The 19,339-nt window shown below is 48.6% G+C and overlaps 2 protein-coding genes across 3 annotated transcripts in view; one reads left to right on the forward strand and one right to left on the reverse strand.

Annotated features, from left to right (window-relative positions):
• CYP27A1 (cytochrome P450 family 27 subfamily A member 1) overlaps nt 1-2,403 on the forward strand; it is a 32,798-nt gene extending 30,395 nt beyond the window's left edge. Inside the window, exons 4-9 of the mRNA XM_079135548.1 lie at nt 40-237; nt 389-561; nt 1,120-1,286; nt 1,483-1,561; nt 1,657-1,869; nt 2,027-2,403. Of these exons, the coding sequence (XP_078991674.1) occupies nt 40-237; nt 389-561; nt 1,120-1,286; nt 1,483-1,561; nt 1,657-1,869; nt 2,027-2,146 (950 nt within the window). The 3' untranslated portion in view covers nt 2,147-2,403. The remainder of the gene's footprint in view (nt 1-39; nt 238-388; nt 562-1,119; nt 1,287-1,482; nt 1,562-1,656; nt 1,870-2,026) is intronic.
• A 6,308-nt stretch (nt 2,404-8,711) lies between these two features.
• PRKAG3 (protein kinase AMP-activated non-catalytic subunit gamma 3) lies at nt 8,712-19,026 on the reverse strand. Of its 2 annotated transcripts, none has more exons than XM_079133621.1 (14): nt 18,926-19,026; nt 18,510-18,549; nt 17,906-18,061; nt 17,144-17,550; nt 16,016-16,097; nt 15,832-15,890; nt 15,680-15,725; nt 15,434-15,488; nt 15,127-15,253; nt 14,812-14,977; nt 13,136-13,173; nt 12,829-12,975; nt 12,242-12,477; nt 8,712-11,738 (listed from the first exon to the last, which is right to left on the reverse strand). In XM_079133621.1, exons 1-13 carry the CDS (start codon nt 18,956-18,958, stop codon nt 12,361-12,363), a joined length of 1,473 nt encoding a protein of 490 aa, XP_078989747.1. In that variant the 5' UTR covers nt 18,959-19,026; the 3' UTR covers nt 8,712-11,738; nt 12,242-12,360. The 2 variants fall into 2 exon arrangements, with proteins under 2 accessions (XP_078989747.1, XP_078989748.1); XM_079133622.1 differs by having other exon boundaries at nt 18,510-18,567; nt 18,926-18,998.
• Between the last annotated feature and the right edge of the window lie 313 nt (nt 19,027-19,339).

A 19,339-nucleotide genomic window follows, 5' to 3' on the forward strand; every position in this document is an offset into this window, starting at 1 on the left:
CCTGGCTCTATCTCCTGTGATGGCCTCTGTTCTTCCCAGCTATTTGCTACATCCTGTTTGAGAAACGGATGGGCTGCCTGGAGACCTCCATCCCCAAAGACACTGCAGCCTTCATCAGATCTGTGGGACTCATGTTCCAGAACTCAGTCTATTCAACCTTCCTCCCCAAGTGGACCCGTCCCCTGCTGCCCTTCTGGAGGCGATACCTGGCTGGCTGGGACACCATCTTCTCCTTTGGTGAGGACTCCCACCCTGGGGCCAGTGAAGGAAGCTGGGCTTGGCTCTCAGGCCTGTGCCTCTCCGAGTCTCGCCCAGGACCATCTCCCTCATGCCACCAGCTGCTGGAATGGTGTGACCCTTCCTTTGTTATTGTCCCTTGCCCCTGCAGGGAAGAAGTTGATTGATCAGAAAGTCAAGGAAGTGGAGGCCCAACTGCAGGCTTGTGGGCCAGACAGGGTCCAGGTATCTGGCTACCTGCACTTCCTGCTGACCAATGGACTGCTCAGTCCTCAGGAGGCTCTCGGCAGCCTGCCTGAGCTGCTTCTGGCTGGAGTGGACACGGTGCGTGAGCGGGGCTGGCAAGGGGACCAAGGACTCCCAGCTCCCATCTGAACCAATTCCCCATTACCCCCACCTGACCCTGACCTCTCTCCCTCAGGTAACTTCTCTTTCTGTAATATGGATACGACGCTGAAAGGGGAAAAGTCATTCAGCCCAGCTGAGGCAAAAGGGCTGGTCCTTGTGTTAGGGGGGATTCCACCACCTCTGAGGGCTCCTTGCTCTCTGATAGTGTGGAAGTATCATCACACACCTATGCAACTCTCTCGCTGCTTATCCATGGAAGCGTGTCCATGGGCACCTTTGTCCCTAGCAGATCCCTTCTGAGTCCCTTTGTCACATGGGGCTTCTCCTTGCTACAGTCACCTGTTAAGATGCAATTCTTCATTGTACCAGTCCTTATCCCATTCATGTGTAGCATCAAGGTCCCCGTGAACCCTCATCTCCTTGTCTGCTGTATTTGTGGCAGACAAATAACTTTCTCCCACATTTGTATGCTTACACTAGCTAGGCTCTCCTCTAGAAATCCCCCTTCACTTTATCTCCCATTCTACCTCCTAGACTTCCAACACACTGACGTGGACTCTGTACCACCTTTCAAAGAACCCAGAGATCCAAGCGGCCTTGCATGAGGAAGTGGTGGGTGTGGTGCCCACTGGGCAGGTGCCCCAGCACAAGGACTTTGCTCACATGCCCCTGCTCAAAGCTGTGATTAAGGAGACTCTGCGGTAGGATGCCATTCCCATGAGCTCAGGGTCTTTGGGTTGGGGAGAGCATGAGGGACAGGAATGGACAGTGGCAGCTGCTGGTGGGCCAGGGCCAGGAACAAGGGTGAGATGGGAAGAGGGGCTAGGTAGGGAAGGAGTGGGCGCTCTGTCCCTCTTTGGCTCCAGAGGCAGACCCCAGGCTTTCTGTTCCTTGTAGCCTCTACCCTGTGGTCCCCACAAACTCCCGGATCGTGGATAAGGAAATTGAAGTTGACGGTTTCCTCTTCCCCAAGAATGTGAGTGGGCCTAGAGCGTCTGAGTGCCCAGGAGTGTCCAGGAGAGCCCAGAGCCCTATGCTGATGGATTCACGCTGCTCACTCCTCCCTTGTAGACCCAGTTTGTGTTCTGCCATTATGTGGTGTCCCGGGACCCCAGCTGCTTCTCTGAGCCTGAGAGCTTCCAGCCTCACCGCTGGCTGAGGAAGAGTGAGCCTGCCATTCCCAGGAACCAGCACCCATTTGGCTCTGTGCCATTTGGCTATGGGGTCAGGGCCTGCCTGGGCCGCAGGATTGCAGAGCTGGAGATGCAGCTGCTGCTGGCAAGGGTGAGCTGGGACAATTGGGAGGTTGGGTGGGCCAGGGAAGGGTGAAGGAGTCTGAGGGGGAGGAGAGGCAGGGAGGTTCAGGGTCAGTCTGCAGCAGGCGGGGGGACAGTGGATAGAAATCAAGACTCCAGCCCTGCCTGTGCTCTTTCCCTGTCAGCTGATGCAGCGCTATAAGGTGATCCTGGCCCCTGAGACTGGGGAGGTGAAGACGGTATCCCGCATTGTCCTGGTTCCCAGTAAGAAGGTGGGCCTGCGTTTCCTGCAGAGACAGTGCTGAGCGGGCACCTGCCTTCTTGGGTCTTGTCCCAAGGTCCCAGTCCTGGTACAATAGTCCTTGCCCACTGCCAGGTCTCAGATGAGGAGGAAAGTAAGGGGACTGCCGACTCAATGGGCTGAAGGAACTCGGTGTCCTCCCACCGAACACTGAGCTTGTGACACGCTTATACCACTGTGAGCAACTCCCACTCGGATAAAAGACCATCTCCTATGCATTGCTATCCTTGGTACAACATAAACTAAAAGGACTTCTACTAATTATTTGGAGTCTGTTTCTTTTTGACCCCTCAGCATCTGAACCCTTTTCTATGGTTGGGGAACATGCTTTCTGCACCTCCCTCATGGTGGGAGGCCCTTGCTGCCCGCTCCTTGGAGACAGAGACCAGTGTGCTTCCCCAGACCTCAGTGAGAGGCCTTAGCTTCACTTGGTTAGGGCCATACCAGGGCAGCAGCCCCAGAATGATTCCAGGCGCCCTAGAGAGCGGTGCTGAAGCAGGAGCATGGCTCAAGCCAAGGAGTTTGAGACCAACCTGGGCAACAGAGCCAGACCCTGTTTCAAAAAAAAAAAGCCCCCTCTATTGAGAAAAATTCTGAGAGCCAAAAGAACACTACACAATTTGTTGGAGGAGTCAGGCTGCAGTGGCCTCTAAAAGGTATGGAACTGCTTGAGGAGCTGAGGGTCACAATCAAGAGGATGGGAGTCAAGAAGCTGTGGCCACAACTGTTGGCTCTAGAATCACTGAGCATCACCTTGGTTAAAATAAAGGGGGGAGGACTTAATCCCCAAGCACGATTGCCTTGTTGTAGACCTGACTGACATGCCTATCAGTACTCACCATGCCAATAGTGGCTGTCTTGCCTCCTGACTGCCCCTGACAGCAGGAAAAGAGCACTGTTTAGGGGCTGGGGAGATAGCTCAGTCGGTAGAGTGCTTGCCTTGTAAGCACAGGGCCCTGGGTTCGATCCCCAGCACCCCCCCCCCCCAAAAAAAAAAAAAGCACTATTTGGCCTCATCTCCATCCTCCAAATCCCTCAAGTACACTCATACAACTGCCTGGAACCTCAGCTGCAAGGGAGGCTGTAGTTTTTAGATTTGCAGCCTCTTTCTTAGGAAATGGGATTGGCATTGAGATCCAGTACACCACACCACAGGCCTGGAAACTCATGGAGTCCCAGCCCCAGTGGTACATTGCCTCTGAGTAAGAAAACATAAGAAACTTGACTTTTTCCTGCTATGGGGATGAGTTTGAAGTCATTTTATTGTATTTTAATGTTTTTTTCAGTACTGGAGATTGAATCCAGGAGTGCTCTACCACTGAGCTACATCTTCAGCCCTTTTATTTTGAGACAGGGTCTCACTAAGTTGCTGAGACTGGCCTCGAACTTGTGATCTTCCTGCTTTAGTCTCCCAAGTCACTGGGATTACAGGTGTATGCCATTTGTGCCTGGCTTGAAACCCATTTTAAAAATTCAGTCATTTCCCTGATTCAAATCCTTCAATGGCTCTCCTCAGCCATCAAGCCAAATAGAAAATCCTTTCTGTGACTTACAAGACTCATCCTGCTCAGGCACTGTCCACCCCACTGAGGACACGCTTGCCATAGCTGAACCTGACTTCTTGCCTCTTCCAGAGCACGTTATGCTCCTTACTGGCTCAGGACTTTGTACTTACTGTCCCCTCTCTTGGAAAAACATGCTCTTCATCAATTGTCATGTTGTCCTAGGGCATGAACTTACTGTCCCCTCTCTTGGCACCATCCCCTCTTCATCAACTGACATATTGCCCTAGGGAATTTGCTCTTCCTTGGATCAAATGTCCTGGCCTCTGCAGAGCTCTCCCTGGTCCCTCTGGGTGATTCCTGTGCCCTCTACCTTACGGAACTATGCATGTGACATTTCTACCTTGTTGTAGACCTGACTGTCTCCCTGGCCAGCTGTGAACTCCCTGGAGGGCACAAATCAAGCTCCTTTCAGTTTGGATCCCAGTCTAACTGTCCAGCATGTAGGAGGTGTTAAATAAAGGTTTGTTGAGCCAGGTACAGTGGCGCATGCCCATAATCCCAGCAGCTCGGGAGGCAGAGGCAGAAGGATCATAAGTTCAATGCCAGCCTCAGCAATTTAGCAAGGCCCTAAGTAACTTCATGTTGCAAAACTCTGTCTCAATATGAAAAATAAAATGGGCTGGGGATGGGGCTCAGTGGTTAAGTGCCCCTGGGTTCAATCCCTAGTACAAAACTAACTAACTAACTAAATAAATATTTGTTGAATGAGAAGAGACTGGAATAGGAGGGAGATGAGGAGGGAAGAACACAGTCCTTTTCACTAAGTAGAGTAGAAGAACCTCCGGGAGATCGGGAAGAATTCCTGATCATGACACATGGCCCTTGACCCCATCGGGGCAGTAGGTTCACCTGTGAGGGCTCCTTATAAATGCAGAGGATGGAGGCTGGGATCAAAGGGTGCTAGGATCTCTGTCACAGAGTCAACCAGAGGAGACTTCTGCCTTTTCCAGTGTGCTGCTTCTTGAAACCAGCAGGGCCCAGCTGCTGAAGCCATGTGAACTTCCCCCCTGCTGGCGCTTGGGTGGGAGATGCCTGTGTGATATGACTGGGGATTGGGGTTTTATAGCAGCTGTGCATGAGCATGTCTGTGCTCATGATCTCCAACTTGGTTAGTGAGCTAATCTCACAATTTGACAAATCTCACATCAAAATCCATGAAGGTACTGCCATTACGGAAAGCACTATAAAGATTCCTCAAAAAATTAAAAAGAGTCACCATGTGATCTAGCAATTTCAGAATATATACCCAGAATATATACTTGATATATAGTCAAAGGAAATGAAGTTAGCATATTGAAGTGACATCTGCACACCCATGTTGCAGCTTCATTCACAATAGTGGAGATACAGAGCCAACCTCACTGTCCGTCGGGGGCAGAATGGATAAAGAAAATGTGGTGTAGATACACATTGGAATACTATTCAGCCTTTAAAAAGAAGGATATCTGTTATTTGCAACAACATTGATGAACCTGGAGAACATTATGTTTCATGAAATAAACAAGCCACAGAAAGAAATATGTATTATATGTGGCATCTGAAAAAGTCAGACTCATAGAAACGGGGAATAAAATCCTGGTTACTAGGGATGGGGACAAGGTCAAGGAATTAGGGAGATATGTCAAAGGACACAAAATCTCAGCGAAATAAGTTAAGATCTACATCATGGAGATTAGAGTTAATAGCAATATAGTGTATACTTGGGAATGAACGAGGGACTAAACTTTGAATATTGTTTCTACACACAAAGAATGATAATTAGGGGTTGGGGTCTTGGCTCAGTGGTAGGGGGCTTGCTTAGTATACACAAGGCCCTGGCTTCAGTCTCCAAAGTGACAAAATCATCATCGTTGTCATCCTGTGAACTGATGCTTACATGGAATGCATAACTTGATTTAGCCATTCCCCAATATATACAAATATCAAAAAGTATTTATACTACATAAATATATATAATTTTAATTTGCCAGTTTAAAATATTTTTAAAAGAAAACGAGTCCATCCAAGTGTGGTGGTGCATATTCTGTAATTCCAGCAGCTTGGGAGGCTGAGGCAGGGGGATCATGAGTTCAGAGCCAGCCTCAGCAACTTAGCTAGGCCCTAAGCAACTTAACTCTAAATAAAAAAATAAAAAAGCGGCTGGAGATGTGACTCAGTGGTAAAACTCCAGTTCAATCCCTGGTGCCAAAAAAAGAAAAGAAAACAAGTCCATAGCTACAACAACCCATAAAGACTGTGTATGCATGAATGAATATTTATGTGTGTATATCCATTAAATGGAATATTATTCAACCACACAAAAGAAATACTGATTCTTGCTACATTATAGATCAATCTTTTTTTTAATGGAAAATTCAGAATTTATGTTGCTATTCATTTCAAATCATTAATAAACCTCACAAAATTATCATTTGGTTTCTACAATGGTCTTGTCATAGCATTAATGGGATTTGTGTGTGTGTGTGTGTGTGTGTGTGTGTGTGTGTGTGTGTCTGTGTGTATAAGAAATATGTCTTAAAACCAGGTTGATTTTAACTGGGAAATGCATGAGAAAAGAAAAAGAAAAAAGCTGATCAAGGAAATGCTGGTGATGTTTAACAGCTGTTTCATGAGTACGTATCTGTTAGATTTTTTAGACCACAATTAAATGTGATTTTAATAATCATTAGGTATTTAAATAATATTTTTAATTTAATTTTTTTAGATGTTGATAGACCCTTATTTTGCTCATTTATTTACATGTGGTGCTGAGAATTAAACCCAGAGCCTCACACATGCTAGGTAAGCACTCTACCACTAAGCCACAACCCCAGCCCCTCAATCTTGAAAATATATTAAGTGGAAGAAGCCAGACACAGAAGACCACATATTGTATGATTCCATGCATTATGAAATATCCAGCATAGATGAGTCTATGGAAACAGAAAGTAGACTAGTAGTCACCAGGCACTGGGAGGAAGGGAGTGACCATCAGTCAGTGAATCTAGGGTTTCTTTGGGGAATGATGAATGTTATGGAATTATATACCAGGGATGGTTGCACAACTTTGTGAATATACTAAATACCATTGAACTGTGTACTGTGAAAGGGTGAATTCTACAGTATATGAATTATATCTCCACTTTTAAAAACCTGTGAAGATCAGCTGGGCAAGATTATTGCAGAATTAGCTTCCAAGGCCAGGTGTGGTGGTACATGTCTATAATTCCAGCTACTCAGGAGGCTAATGAAGGAGGATTGCAAGTTTGAGGCCAGCCTCAGAAACTTAGGGAGACCCTCTTTAAAAATGAAAATAAGCAAATAAAGAAAAATGAAAAGGGTTGGGGATATAGCTTAGTGGTAAAACACTCCTGGGTTCAATCCCTAGTACCAAAATACTGTTGAGGGTCACCAATATCCTGCAGGTACCACAGGAAGTTCTGAGGCAACCCTGCCTGGTGTGTATCTCCAGGGCTTATAATCCAAAGTCAAATCAGAAATAAAAAATACAGAGAAACACAAGCTAAGTAGACTGGTGAATGAATAGAATCCTTGGGAAGATTAATTAAAGAACACGCTACACTTTCTCGCTCTTGGATGTGGTGTGAGCAGGGCGCAGTTTCAGAGGCCTCTTAGAAAGCTTTTGCCAAGTTTGGTTAGTCAACTTTCCATTATTGCAATAAAATACCTGAAATAATCAACTTATAAGGAGGAAAGATTTATTTTGGCTTATAGTTTGGGGGATTTCAGTCCATGATTGATTGACTCCATAGTTTTGGGACCCATGCCAGGACAGCATATCTTGGCAAGAGTGTGTGGTGGAGCAAAGTTGTTCATCTCATGGTGGCAGGAAGCAAAAGAGAGAGGGAAGAGCTGGGTCCTCTAACCCCTTCAAGGACCTGCCCCCAATGACCTAAAGACCTCCCACTAGGACCCACCTCTTGAAGGTCCCACCACCTCCCACAGCACCAAAGGCTTGGACTAAGCCTTTGAACAAGTGAGCTTTGGGGAACATTTCAGATCCAAACTATAGCATGTGCAGAACATAAGATGTAAGTGCTGAGGAGTGAATAACACCTTGGCCACAGGGGCTATTAGCAGAAAGCCCACAAATACAGCAGCAGTGGAAGAGGCGAATCAAAGACTCCCACACCAAGCCAGAAAACCAAATACAGCCTGGCCAAAAGCCTTGCACCTTGTTTGGTTTTTTCCCCCCAAGATTTTTGCTGATCAGTAATAGATCTACAGAAAAATGTACCCACATTGGGCTGGGGATGTAGTTCACAGGTGGGTCACTTGCCTAGAATGTGTGAGACCCTAGATTCCATCCCTAATACCAGGAAAGAGAGAGAGAAGAAGGAGGAAGGAAGAAAGGGAGGGAGGAAAGGAGGGAGGAAGGAAGGAAGGAAGGGAGGGAGGGAGGGGAGGGAGAGAGGAAGAAAGGAAGGAAGGAAGGAAGGAGGGGAGGGAGAGAGAAGGAGGGAGGGAAGGGAAAGGAAGGAAAGAAGACCCATCATAAGTGTACGTGAAATTCTTTTGCTCATCCTGGGAGTTGAAAATGACCTCTGTCTATGTGCATTCCATCACAATGCCCGGACAAGACTGCTGTAATGTAGTGATGAAAACATCACTTTATTTGACAGTGATTTGTTCCAGCACACGTAAGAGCAACAGGATGGCTGTGATGTCATAGGTGGGTTCCTGCCCTTGAAGTTTTCTCTGTGCAGGGTGCACAGTGGCAGCCCTGTTAGAGGGTTGGCACAGAGCCCATCAATGGCCAGTGATGGCACTCCCTTCCAGAGTCTGAGAATCTTGGGATCCCCCAGAGTCACAGCTAAGGGATGTCACAGTGAGGCTTCCTGAGGGCCCACCCTATCTGTCTCTATAAGGAAAAAATATTAGCAGATGTAGGATAATTGCAGAAAATTAGACATTGATTCAGCCCCGCAGATATATCTTTAACTGAAAAGAACACACTTCTTATCACTCCCAGTCCAGCTAATTGGAATTGGAATTTAGGTCAATATTTTGAGTAAGATTTTTAAGAAAACAGCTTGTCTTAAATATCTAGGCAACATGCTTGTGAATAAAAATAGACAGGGCACCAGCATTACCTGGATGTCTACTTTATTAGAATGCTCATGTTCTGTAGACATTCTAGCTCTGAAAGCATCTTGGTTTGATAACAGGAGATTATTTCCAGGTTGGTTTTTTACAATTCCAGTTTTAATATGTCTGTCAAGCGAAAACTTTGACAGTTTGTGTCCATCTTGGGATGGACATAAATAACATTGTACTGAATACTGCTGCGCTTAAGGATGTTGGGGAGAGGATCTGTGAGGATGCTAATAAATTACATGTCCTTTATAGCATGCTTCCATTCTTAGCCAGTGCTTGTAGACTTTCAGACCCAATCATGTGACAAATGACTTTACTATGACAATGTGGCATCCATCCTGCTTTCTCAGCACAGTCTCATGCTCATCATGTGTTAGTAATCATAAGTTTCTTGTTTTTATAGAAAATAAACATAGATGCCCAGGTTACAGTCCAAAATCTGGAAATGGGTATCTCGACAAATGAATCCCTGGGCCCTGAAGTTTACAAGCTTCCTTGGCAATCCTGAAGCACAACCCAGGGCTGAGAACAATTGAGAGGGCTGAGAGAAGAGATGGGGAAAGCAAAGAAGGCCTGGAGAGCCCATTCCCAAGGACACGGAAACTCAGAGAGGACCTGGAGGCCTGAGGAGAAGCTGGGGGCAACCATGCCTGTTAAACCAGCCGGGCCCCTGCTCAGGAATGGTGGGACAGCAGGGCAGGCTGCACCTTAGGGCTGGGTTATTCTGAGCTAGGGCGGAAGTAGTTGCAGCCCCCATGGAAATTCTACACCTCTTTTTCTGGTAGCCATGATGGCTGTAACGGCAGGCCAGGAGCTGAGGGTCAAGCTTGGTCAGAGGAGGGATCTGAGACAGTGAAGAGGGATGGTCCCTCACAGAGGGGCCCGAGGAGGAGTTCTGCCAGGTCCCCAGGATGGTGAGCCTAGACAGGTCGAGATGTATATGTTCTCAGGAAGGTGTGAAGGGAGCCAAAGGGAAGCTGATGACTTCCTCAGCCTTGCTATCACCCCTGAAGTTCTGTCTCAGGCATAGCCATTCAAAGGCACATCGACAAGGGACCAACTTATTACACTCTCCAGCCAGCACTTGCTGGAGGCAGCCCACCCTGAGCTCCTGAAGGACATTGTCACTTGAGAGATCTTCCTTTGGCCCAGACCCAACTATCACCCCCATCCCATCCTCCCACTTGAGCCTAAGACTTCACACCTTCCAGGGTAGAGACAGAGCAGAGTCAGCACTGACTCTTAGTATCTGGCAAAGTGGCTGGTGAGAAAATAACTTCATTTACTGCCTGACAGATCAAGCACAAATGTCTTCACTCTGCAGCTCAGGGAGGTAATGGGGGCAAGATCACATTTCAGAAATATTAACCTACCCTTCCTGCATGAGACGACTGGAACTTCAGTACCCATTCCCCAGGAGAGGGTGACAGAGGAGAAGCCTAGTCTTGGCTTTGGAGTTTCAAAGGGTTGATCCTCAAGTGGGTGGCAAGAACTCAGGACACAGACAATGGATTTGGTGGCATATATGATAGGTTGGAGAATGAAGGCTTCCTCTCTCCCCATTGGTTAAAGATTCCATAGGTGGGGATGGGCTGGAGAAGAAGAGACTGTGGACTTTTATAGGGTTCCTAAGAGGGAAAGTCTGAAGGGGAAGGGGTATGTATGACAAACACCCCATACAGGTCTGGAGAGTTTAGGAGTAGAAGAGCCCTGGGCCCTGTGTTCCCAGTAGACCCTAGAAAAATGGTAAGATGCAGGATAGAACAGGCTACTGACTGTACATCTTAGTATGTGGGCCTGGAACAGCCTCATAGGACTTCCAAAGCCCAGAGGGATGCAGGGCCAGGAGCTAAAATGTCCTGCTTGCCCTAAGCACAGGCAGGCCCTAAGAGGTTCTGGGAGTGAGGGAGCACGTGGGAGTCACCATGCACATCAATGGCCGACCAACGGCCAACCAGATGGGAACGGGGATGTTTTAGCAGGTGTTGGCATGGTGGATGTCCCGCTCAGGAATGGTGGGACAGCACATCCTTACACTACTTAAAGCCCCCAAAGCTTAGTCCCAGGAAAACATGGGGAAAAGACCCCAAATTGACTGAGATTAATTTCCACCACTTGGTATGGGGTTCATAATGGAAACTGCATTCAGTGTTAGAAAAATAGGTGTTTCTTGCAGGTTAGAGTTGTAGACTGGGTTTTACCGACCACATAAATAATTAATAAATATTTTACGATTGTCACTTTAAAGAAAAGATTTTTAAAAAGTCAGTGGAATAACATTCTATGCACAAAAGAAATGCCATTTGCTGCTTTTGTCAATTGCGGGCTTTTCCTTCAAGTTTTTACATTCAGAAAGTCATAAGTTCAGGTTAAACAACTAGCATTTTGAGTGGAATCTATAAAATACAAGTTCATGGTTTGTTCTTTTTGCATTTGTCTGATTGCTTATTCTCAGGGTTCCAAATACAAGGCCATCTGTCACTGGTGAGAGATAAGTAGTTTTCTGGACTACCATGGAGAGAGGATCTCATGCCAACAGACAGTTCTACAAGTAACTCTTGTTCCATTGTGACCCTAGCAGCCCTAAAATGACAATGCAGGAGGGCAGTGGCAAAGTTGTGGGGAGCCACTAAAGTGGTACCCACAGGGAAAGAACGACTGGGACTCCCAGGAGCTTGGGGCATGAGCCAAACAGTTCAGAAGCCAAGGAGGCCAGAGTCCTTAATAAGCCCACAGGCTCCGACCAGCTGGGATCCAGTATGAGTGCATATGGGGCACAGATGGCCATGGGGTAGTTCCAGTGCCTCTGCTTCAGAGACTTCCAGGCTTGACTCAGTTGTTCTCCTTAATGTCATCATACAACAGTGACTGGGCATGCCCAAGAACTTTGGGGAGTATAGACAGGGCAAGGATAATCAGGGAGGCTGGAGAAGCCTGTGAGGAAGAGAGAAGGGAAGATAGTGACCAAACAGGGAGGGGAGTTGCCTTCCCAACAGGGCAGCCATGACATCCACTGTCAATAGTTGAAACTTGTGCCCTATCTTTCTGCAAACCTGTAGCAGACATGTTACCAGGAAAGAGTCTGAAATCACATTAAATTTACCGAGGTAAGCACTAGGTGGAAGCTCCCTACTTTGAGTTTTAGTTCTTACTGAGGACGGAAATTCTATTTGACAAAGGTTTCTTGGCTTGCTTCCTCCTGATGCAATTCCCTGCAGGTGGGAATCGAATGATGAGAGGGTACCTATAGCCTGTCCACCCGCTTAGGGAGGCCTCCATGACCTCAGCTGGGAAGAGGACAAAATGGAAGCCTGTGAGTTTCCAGGGGGCTGCTAGGCTATGAGAGGGACCACTGAGATCTTCATAGTGCCCCAATCTGAGATCTTGGAGTCCAAAAAGTTGGAGGAGCTGATCCAATGGCCAGGGGCAATGCCTACCTGGACCAGAGCTGAACTGGCAAACGGGTGAGGGAAGATGAAGTCTGAGTCCCCCGGCTCCCTTCATTGTCTTCAGGGTGTGGAAGGCGAGGGGTATGGGAGTGCGGACTCCTGTCTTCTCAGGCACCGAGGGCGTCAATGCCAGCAGGGCTGAGCACCAGAGCCTGAAGGATGTCGGAGAGGGAGACCACGCCCAGGAGATGCTGGGTCTCATCTACTAGCACCAGCCGGTGTACCTGTGGGTCCACATTGTTCAGTGAGGAGCAGAGCCTGCGGTCCCCAGGCAGCTAACCAGCACCCCCATCCCCCACCGCCAATAAACAGGGGAAACAGTTTGACATAACTGGAGGATAACAAGAGGATGTCTCCTGGGAACCATCTGGCAATGTCTCTGAGCACTCAGCTGACTGTGGCCCTTGGCACAAGAACTCCATGGACAGGACTAGGTGCATACCAATGTGGATGCCAAGACTTGGTCTTAAAATGGGAGGACAGGCCAGGTGTCCACTGTACAGGGATGGCTGGAGCCAAGCATGGAAGAACTGGGCCATCTGTACTGGGGGCATTCCTGGAGAGGCGCAGAGTACCTGTTCACGAGCAATCCTGTCAATGACTTCTCCCAGGCTCTCATGGGGCTGGCAGGAAAGGACTCCCTCCAGACACAGCGTCCTCTGCCGCAGGGCCTCTCCCACACTCATGTCTAGGTGGTTGTAGGTTTGTTGGGCAGCCAGATGCTGGTGCAGGGAAAGAAGGAGAGCTTCGAGTCACCGCCTTGCTCAAACTCCACCTCACCAGTGGCACCCTTACACTCTTATGAAGTATGTCCACAGATACTCCTCATCTGTCCTCATACCACAGCCTCCCTTCAGCACCCCAGGCCCCACAGACACTTACAATCACATCAAAGCGCGAGTAGAGTCCCACGACCTGACCTGCAAGGGAAGAAAGGAGAAAGACAAGGAAGAGGGCCACATCAGGACCAGGGTGCTGGGCAGAGGACCTGGGCCCGGCTCTTGTAGTGAACTCCTTGACATCCTCCAGGCTGTGGCTTTATACCGAGGCATCAGGTCACCCCTTCCTGAGCCACAGACCAACCTGGCATCACAGAGTGAGACCACCATCTCCTGCCTCCTGATCAGATGCAATAGAACAGCATATCACCTATGAAGTGAGTATGCAAATCCCAGATGTGTAGTGCCCACTTATCAAGCCTTTAGATCTCATTTCCAGTTTCCAGAAAATGGAAGCAGAGAATAAGGTGAAGGCCACCTCTAGGAAGCAAATGGACAAACTAGAGGAGGGATAGTCTATAAGACAACCTATCTGGGTTCTTCAACTCACCTGCATTATAAAAAATAAGGGGAAAGGGAACAGTTCTAGATTTAAAGAAACTTAAGGGACAAAAGACAAAAATGCAAAATATGGACCTTTAGTTGGATACTGGTTTAAACAACTAAATTTTTAAAAAAATCTAAAAAAATTCTTGGGAGAAATTGGGAAATGAGAATAAGTATTGGACCTTAGATCTAACATTAATAAATTATTCGTGGTTTTGTTTGGTAGTATAGAAAATTATATTAGGAGACATCAAAGAAAGTAGTTAGGGGTGAAATGATAATATTGTCTATAATTTAAAATACTTTAGAAAAAAGATGAATTGATTGTGGCAATACTTAACAATAGTTGATCCAGGCAATGTGTATATGGGGTTCATTATACAATTTTTAAAAACGCATTTGAAATTTTTCAAAGTAAAAAATAAATTAAAAGTAGGTAGTTCTTGCCAGGCATGACCGTATATACCTATAATCCCAGTAACTGGGGAAGCTGAGTCAGGAGGATGGCAAATTCAAATACAGTCTTGTCAACTTAGAGACCCTGTCTCAAAATACAATAAAAATGGGTAGATGGAGAGCTACATCTGGTTCAATCCCGTAGTGAAGGGGGAACCCTTGATATATAGCGTTATTATGGTGAAATTTTATGTTGTTGTTGTTATTATTATTATTATTTCATGCTGGAGATTGAATCCAGGGGCACTATACCACTGAACAACATCCCCAACCCTTTTTATTTTTTTATTTTGAGACAGGGTCTCACTAAATTGCCTAGGCCAGCCTGAAATTTGTGATCCTCCTGCCTCAGCATCCTGAGTCACTGGGATTACAGGTGTGCACCACCACACTCAGCCAAAGAAGAATTCTTATAGTCCCTCTGCTCCTTTCTGAAATAGGAAATCGACTTCTGGCTAGGAGCCCAAGATTCCATGACCTATTTTAAGATGAACTAAAACCAAAAAAACTGGTCCTGCTGTTTTGGCTCACTATGCTGATTTTATTGGAACTAATCTTGTAAATCCTGTGAGGTCAGACATGGATCTCAGTAAGATTCCCAATTCACAGATGAGGAAACTCAAGCAAAGAAAAGTTAAGTAACTGGTCCAAGGCTTCAAGCAGGTGACTTCTACCCCACTCCACCCTGGGCCCCCAAGTTAATGCCACATGGACTCCTGCCACCCCATCCCCACCTCATGTTGTCCCACCACCCTGCTCTTGCTCTAGTGCAGGTACCAGATTCATTGACCACAGGCAGGGCAGACACACGCCGGTCCACAAAGATGTCCAGTGCTGTAAGGACAGGTGCCGTTTCTAGCACCACAGCCAAATCTCGGAATGTGCCAATACCCAAATCTTGGATAGTACGGTAGAGGAAGGAGGGCCGGGGCAGCAGGGCACCCTGGTTGGGTGGAGACAGGCAATGATCAGTGGTCAGGCAGCCCCAGGAGGGCTCTGGGCTGTTCCCTCTGCCATCCCCAGGTTTGAAGACTTAACCCCTCTGGTCGCCTTTCCGTGGCTCCCCCGCCTCCCCACTGGCCCTGGGCTCACGAAAATGTGCAGGAACTTGAGCAGCCGCTTGTGTGTGAGGATGTAGAGCACTGTGCCAGAGACCGGGTCTAGGACCGGCAGACGATGGATCCGGTTCTTAATGAGGACATAGACGGCTTCGAACAGGCTGCAGAGGTGAGATCAGTGAAGGGGAGGGCAGCGTGGAAAGGGACACCTTCCACTTCGGCCCCCGCAGATAGGAAGGAGGTTGGGCTACCAAGCTTGTCTCATCTGTCTGCTTTCTAGGATGGGGTAGGGGAAGGGGACAGGGAAAGAAAGCGGTCAGGTAGTGGGTGGGGATTCTTACCTGTCATTGGGCGAGATGGAGACCAGAGGCTTGAAGCAGCCTTGAAGGTAGATCTCTGCAGAAAAAGTCAGAGTGAGGCCAAGGGAGCTGCTGCTGCATCACCCTGCAGCTGGACTGCTTGTCCTCCCCCAGGCACCCTGAGGCTCCCTATCACCTGCACCCCGCAGGAAATCCTCTCAGCTGACCCACCCTCTGCCTCCCGCTCTGAGCCCCAGCCTCAGCCCCATAGCCCCTCTCCCCACTCACCCCTCCAGGTCTCGATTTTATGTTCTTCAATCTCATAGATCTGGACCTAGAGGCATCGACAGGATTCTGGAATTCGGATGTGGACCTCGCAGGCACCAGGTTCCCCTCCACCCCAACACGACTGGCACCCAGGGCTCCAACCTGCTTCTTACCAGGGGGGACCTGTAGTATCTGTGCAGAACCAGGATGAAGTCCGTGATGGTGAGCATCCCTGCAGGCAGGTGAGGCACGGGGGGAAGGTCAGCTTTCTGTTCCCAGGCGTGAGGGAAGTTAAAGGTGCCACCCTGCCAGCGCCCTTGCCATTTCTCGCCTCCTCTCTCCCCAGCCTCTCCTCACCCACAAAGCTCTGCTTCTTGCTGTCCCACAGAGGTGCTGCCCGCACACCATTGGCCACCAGGGCGAAGAAGGCCTTCTTGATCTGAAGGATGGGACAAAGAGTGGGTGGGCAAGTCCCAAGAGGCCCTCTTTGTCCCCTCTCACTGCCCCCCAGTGACCACTCCCCTGTCGCCTGCTGTCTTCTTTGCTGTTCCCACCAGTGTCCTTCCATAGGGTCTTCTCTCAGGTTCTCCTCCACAGGAGCCTGCCTGTCTTTCCCATGTCATGGCACACGCTAGCCATGACCCCTGAGGGGCACACTTACAATACAGACGAGAGGTATGGGAGGACCCTCATCAGTGACAGCAGGGTGTGAGAAGCCCTAATTCAGAGTTTCCACTTGGAAATGTATATGTGGAGACACAGCATAATTTTTACTAATCTAACTAAGCACTAGAGGTGTAATTATTACATAATACATAATATTTGTCTCTAAAATAAAATTGTTTTTTCTCTGAATATTTTTTGTCTCTAAGTAAAATAAAATTGGCTTATCTAAGCAATACTATCTGTACATGCTGATTGTATTTTTTAAATATGCATTAAAATAAATACAAAGCTATTGAAATAAAATTATTTGTTCATGAACTACTAGACCCAAATTGTGTACTGTAGGTGACATACAAACCATGCTTTGAATATACATATACCATCTGCGCAACTGTACCAATGACAAGAACAGAACCACAGACATTTGGTAGCTTAAACTAATGAAAGAACAGGTACCAGAGATCATTCTATTTCTTTCTACTACCAAGAATCTCCTACTCTTTGTTCCTAAGCAACTGTGCAATGTCTTACACATACTTAGAAGATTACAAAGGGCTTTCACTTTGTATTTGGTTGTCCTGAGACTCTGAAACACAGGGGGCAAAGCAAGTATTCTATTCTAATTTTCAAGATAGTGGCGATAAAGTGACCAACTCGAGATTTTGTAGATGTTAAGTTGCAGAGATTAGGATGACGGAATGCTCCCTCCCCTCCCCCTGGGCTCCACGGTGCTAAGGAGCTCTCGAAGGGGACTTGTAGGGGGACTTGGCTTGGATGGAACATGGAGACCCAGCTCAGGTGTGGCAAGCTAGGTCTCACCTCCAGTGTGGTGTCAAAGATGACCAGCTTGGAGCTGGTTGCCATGGCATCATAGCAGGTGTGTTCCTGCATGAAGTGCATGTAGACCTGGGCCCCCGGCTTTCGCAGCTCATCCTCCCAACCCAGGCTGAGTAACGGGGCCTGTGGAGATGGGCACAGGGCAGGCCTTTCTTCCCCAGGGCCTTCAAGTTCGAAGCCCCAGGCTTCTGTGACTGGGAACTCTATGGCCAGCTCCAGATCATCTGTGCTGGAGCCAGCAGCTGAGGCTGCAGAGTGAAGGGGGGAGAGGTCCCACCCTGTGGGCTGGGTGCCCACCCTGGCCAAGGGAGCAGCTTTGGCCAAGGGTGTGGCCTCTGGGAATGTGGCTTCCAGCCTGGTGGATTCAGCAGCTGGCCTGGACAGGGGACCTGTTGGAGAAGAAGGGGGAAAAGATAGTAACTCCATCTTCAAAGCACTTTCTCATCTGCTGTCTCAGTGAGCTCATGGCAGCCTTGGGAAGCCTGGATGCTGTGACTTCATAGTGCAGTAGAGGAGCTGAGTCTCCGAGAGTCACCTCAGGTAGCTGCTCTGTCCTGTCGTTCTCAGTTGGCCACACGGGGTCCTGGCTCTGCAATGCAGTTGCTCTCTCCCATGTGGGAAAACACAAGATGAGGGTTGGGTCTAACTCTGTGCTATGGAGGGATCCACCACAGAGCCCCTGCCCAGGATTTGGTCTTCCCACTGCCCTGGCTACCACCTCTCCAGAACTGGCCTTAGCCTTACCTTCCTCCAGACCTGATGACTCTCCTTCCTCCACAGCCTCCTGCCTTGTCCATCTCGATGCCTTGGCCCCCCGTTTCCCATGGATTATCTCTGAACTGGTGGTTGTGGCTGGTGAAGGCCATGAGGAACTGTCTCCTTGCTCTAGGAAGCTCATCTCTGGAAGGGGCAATGGGGCCTGTTTGGTTAATAGTGGGTAGTACAACAAAATCAATTAAAATGTTGTTAATAATACTATTCGCAAACTTCCAAGGAGCTTTTTCTCCACCATATTTCTCATTCCATACTCATACCAGCTGTATAAGGGAGGCATTATCATTTTCCCTATTTTATGTGTGAGGGACCAGAAGTTAAACAATTTGCCACAAATCACACAGCTAGGAGGTGGTAAAGTTAGGACTGGGGTCCAGGTCTTCAGAGGAGAGGAAAGAGGAAATGAGGAAACACACTGGGGAAAGGAGGAAGAAGGAATGGAGAGGGAGAGAGAAGGAAAAGAATCTCTCCCAACACAATTGAGGCTAGGAGCTGAGGATTGGTGTACCAGAATGGGGGGGACAAAGGAAGTGGGAGAAGATGCAGGTGCACAGAAGGGGGGCCGTCTACCTACCTTGATGCTCAGGCTCCCCTAGGCTGCTCCAGGACAGGGTCTACAGGGAGAGGAAAGTCTGCAGGGGTGGGGAACACGCCTTGGGTTCCCAAACCCCAGCTCTTCTCCCCTCTCCTGGTGCAAGTAGGCACACACATACACACACACAAACACAAACACACACACAGAAGCACACATATCTAACCACTCCTAGACACACATAAGACTACATATACGCACACAGAATGTATATACACAGGCGCCAACACGTTCCCACACACAGAGAAAATGCAGACCAAACAACACACACACACACACACACACACACACACACCACATACACACTCCCCCCCCCCCCCCCCACACACATTCACACGCAGAGCTTTCGATCCTCAGGCCCAGTTGCCCTGGTGCCAGTCCCTCTGGGACCCCCGTACCCTGCACAGTGTGTGCTCCAGCTCGGGCTCCATGCAGCCGGCCCCAACCAACTGCGAGCGAGTGCGCGACACCGCGGCTGGGCAGCACTATTCTGGGCCCGGCTCCTGGCGCCCTGCCCTGGCCAGATCGGTTTCTCTCTGATTGGGTGTCAGGCAGCGGGAGGGAGGGGGCCACCCGCAGCTGCTCCAGCCCAGGAGCCCAGGGGCTGACTAGGGAGGTGAGGGGCGCACCTGCGAATCTCGGTGCCTGGTCTTTGGCAGCCTCCCGGGTCTCTGAGGACAAATAGACCGGCCCTGCTGCAGAGGAGGCGGCTTAGGGTATTGAGGGAGCATGGACAGCGGGAGAGATTGGGCTCTTTCAGTCCCTGGGCCTCGCTCACCTTTGTCAGGCACCGAAGGTCTGAAAGTGGAGGC

The sequence above is a fragment of the Sciurus vulgaris genome (assembly GCF_902686455.1).
Source record: "Sciurus vulgaris genome assembly, chromosome: 3".
NCBI classification, from domain to species: Eukaryota; Metazoa; Chordata; class Mammalia; order Rodentia; family Sciuridae; genus Sciurus; species Sciurus vulgaris.

Bases quoted from the DNA above. Each gene is read 5' to 3' on its own strand.
- PRKAG3 (XM_079133621.1), bottom strand. From the start codon at position 18,958: ATGGAGCCCGAGCTGGAGCACACACTGTGCAGG. The intron at 18,550-18,925 runs GTACGGGGGTCC...CTCTCCCTGTAG, and splicing joins TGGAGCACACACTGTGCAGG to ACCCTGTCCTGGAGCAGCCT. The intron at 12,976-13,135 runs GTAAGTGTCTGT...TCCCTGCACCAG, and splicing joins ACTCGCGCTTTGATGTGATT to CATCTGGCTGCCCAACAAAC.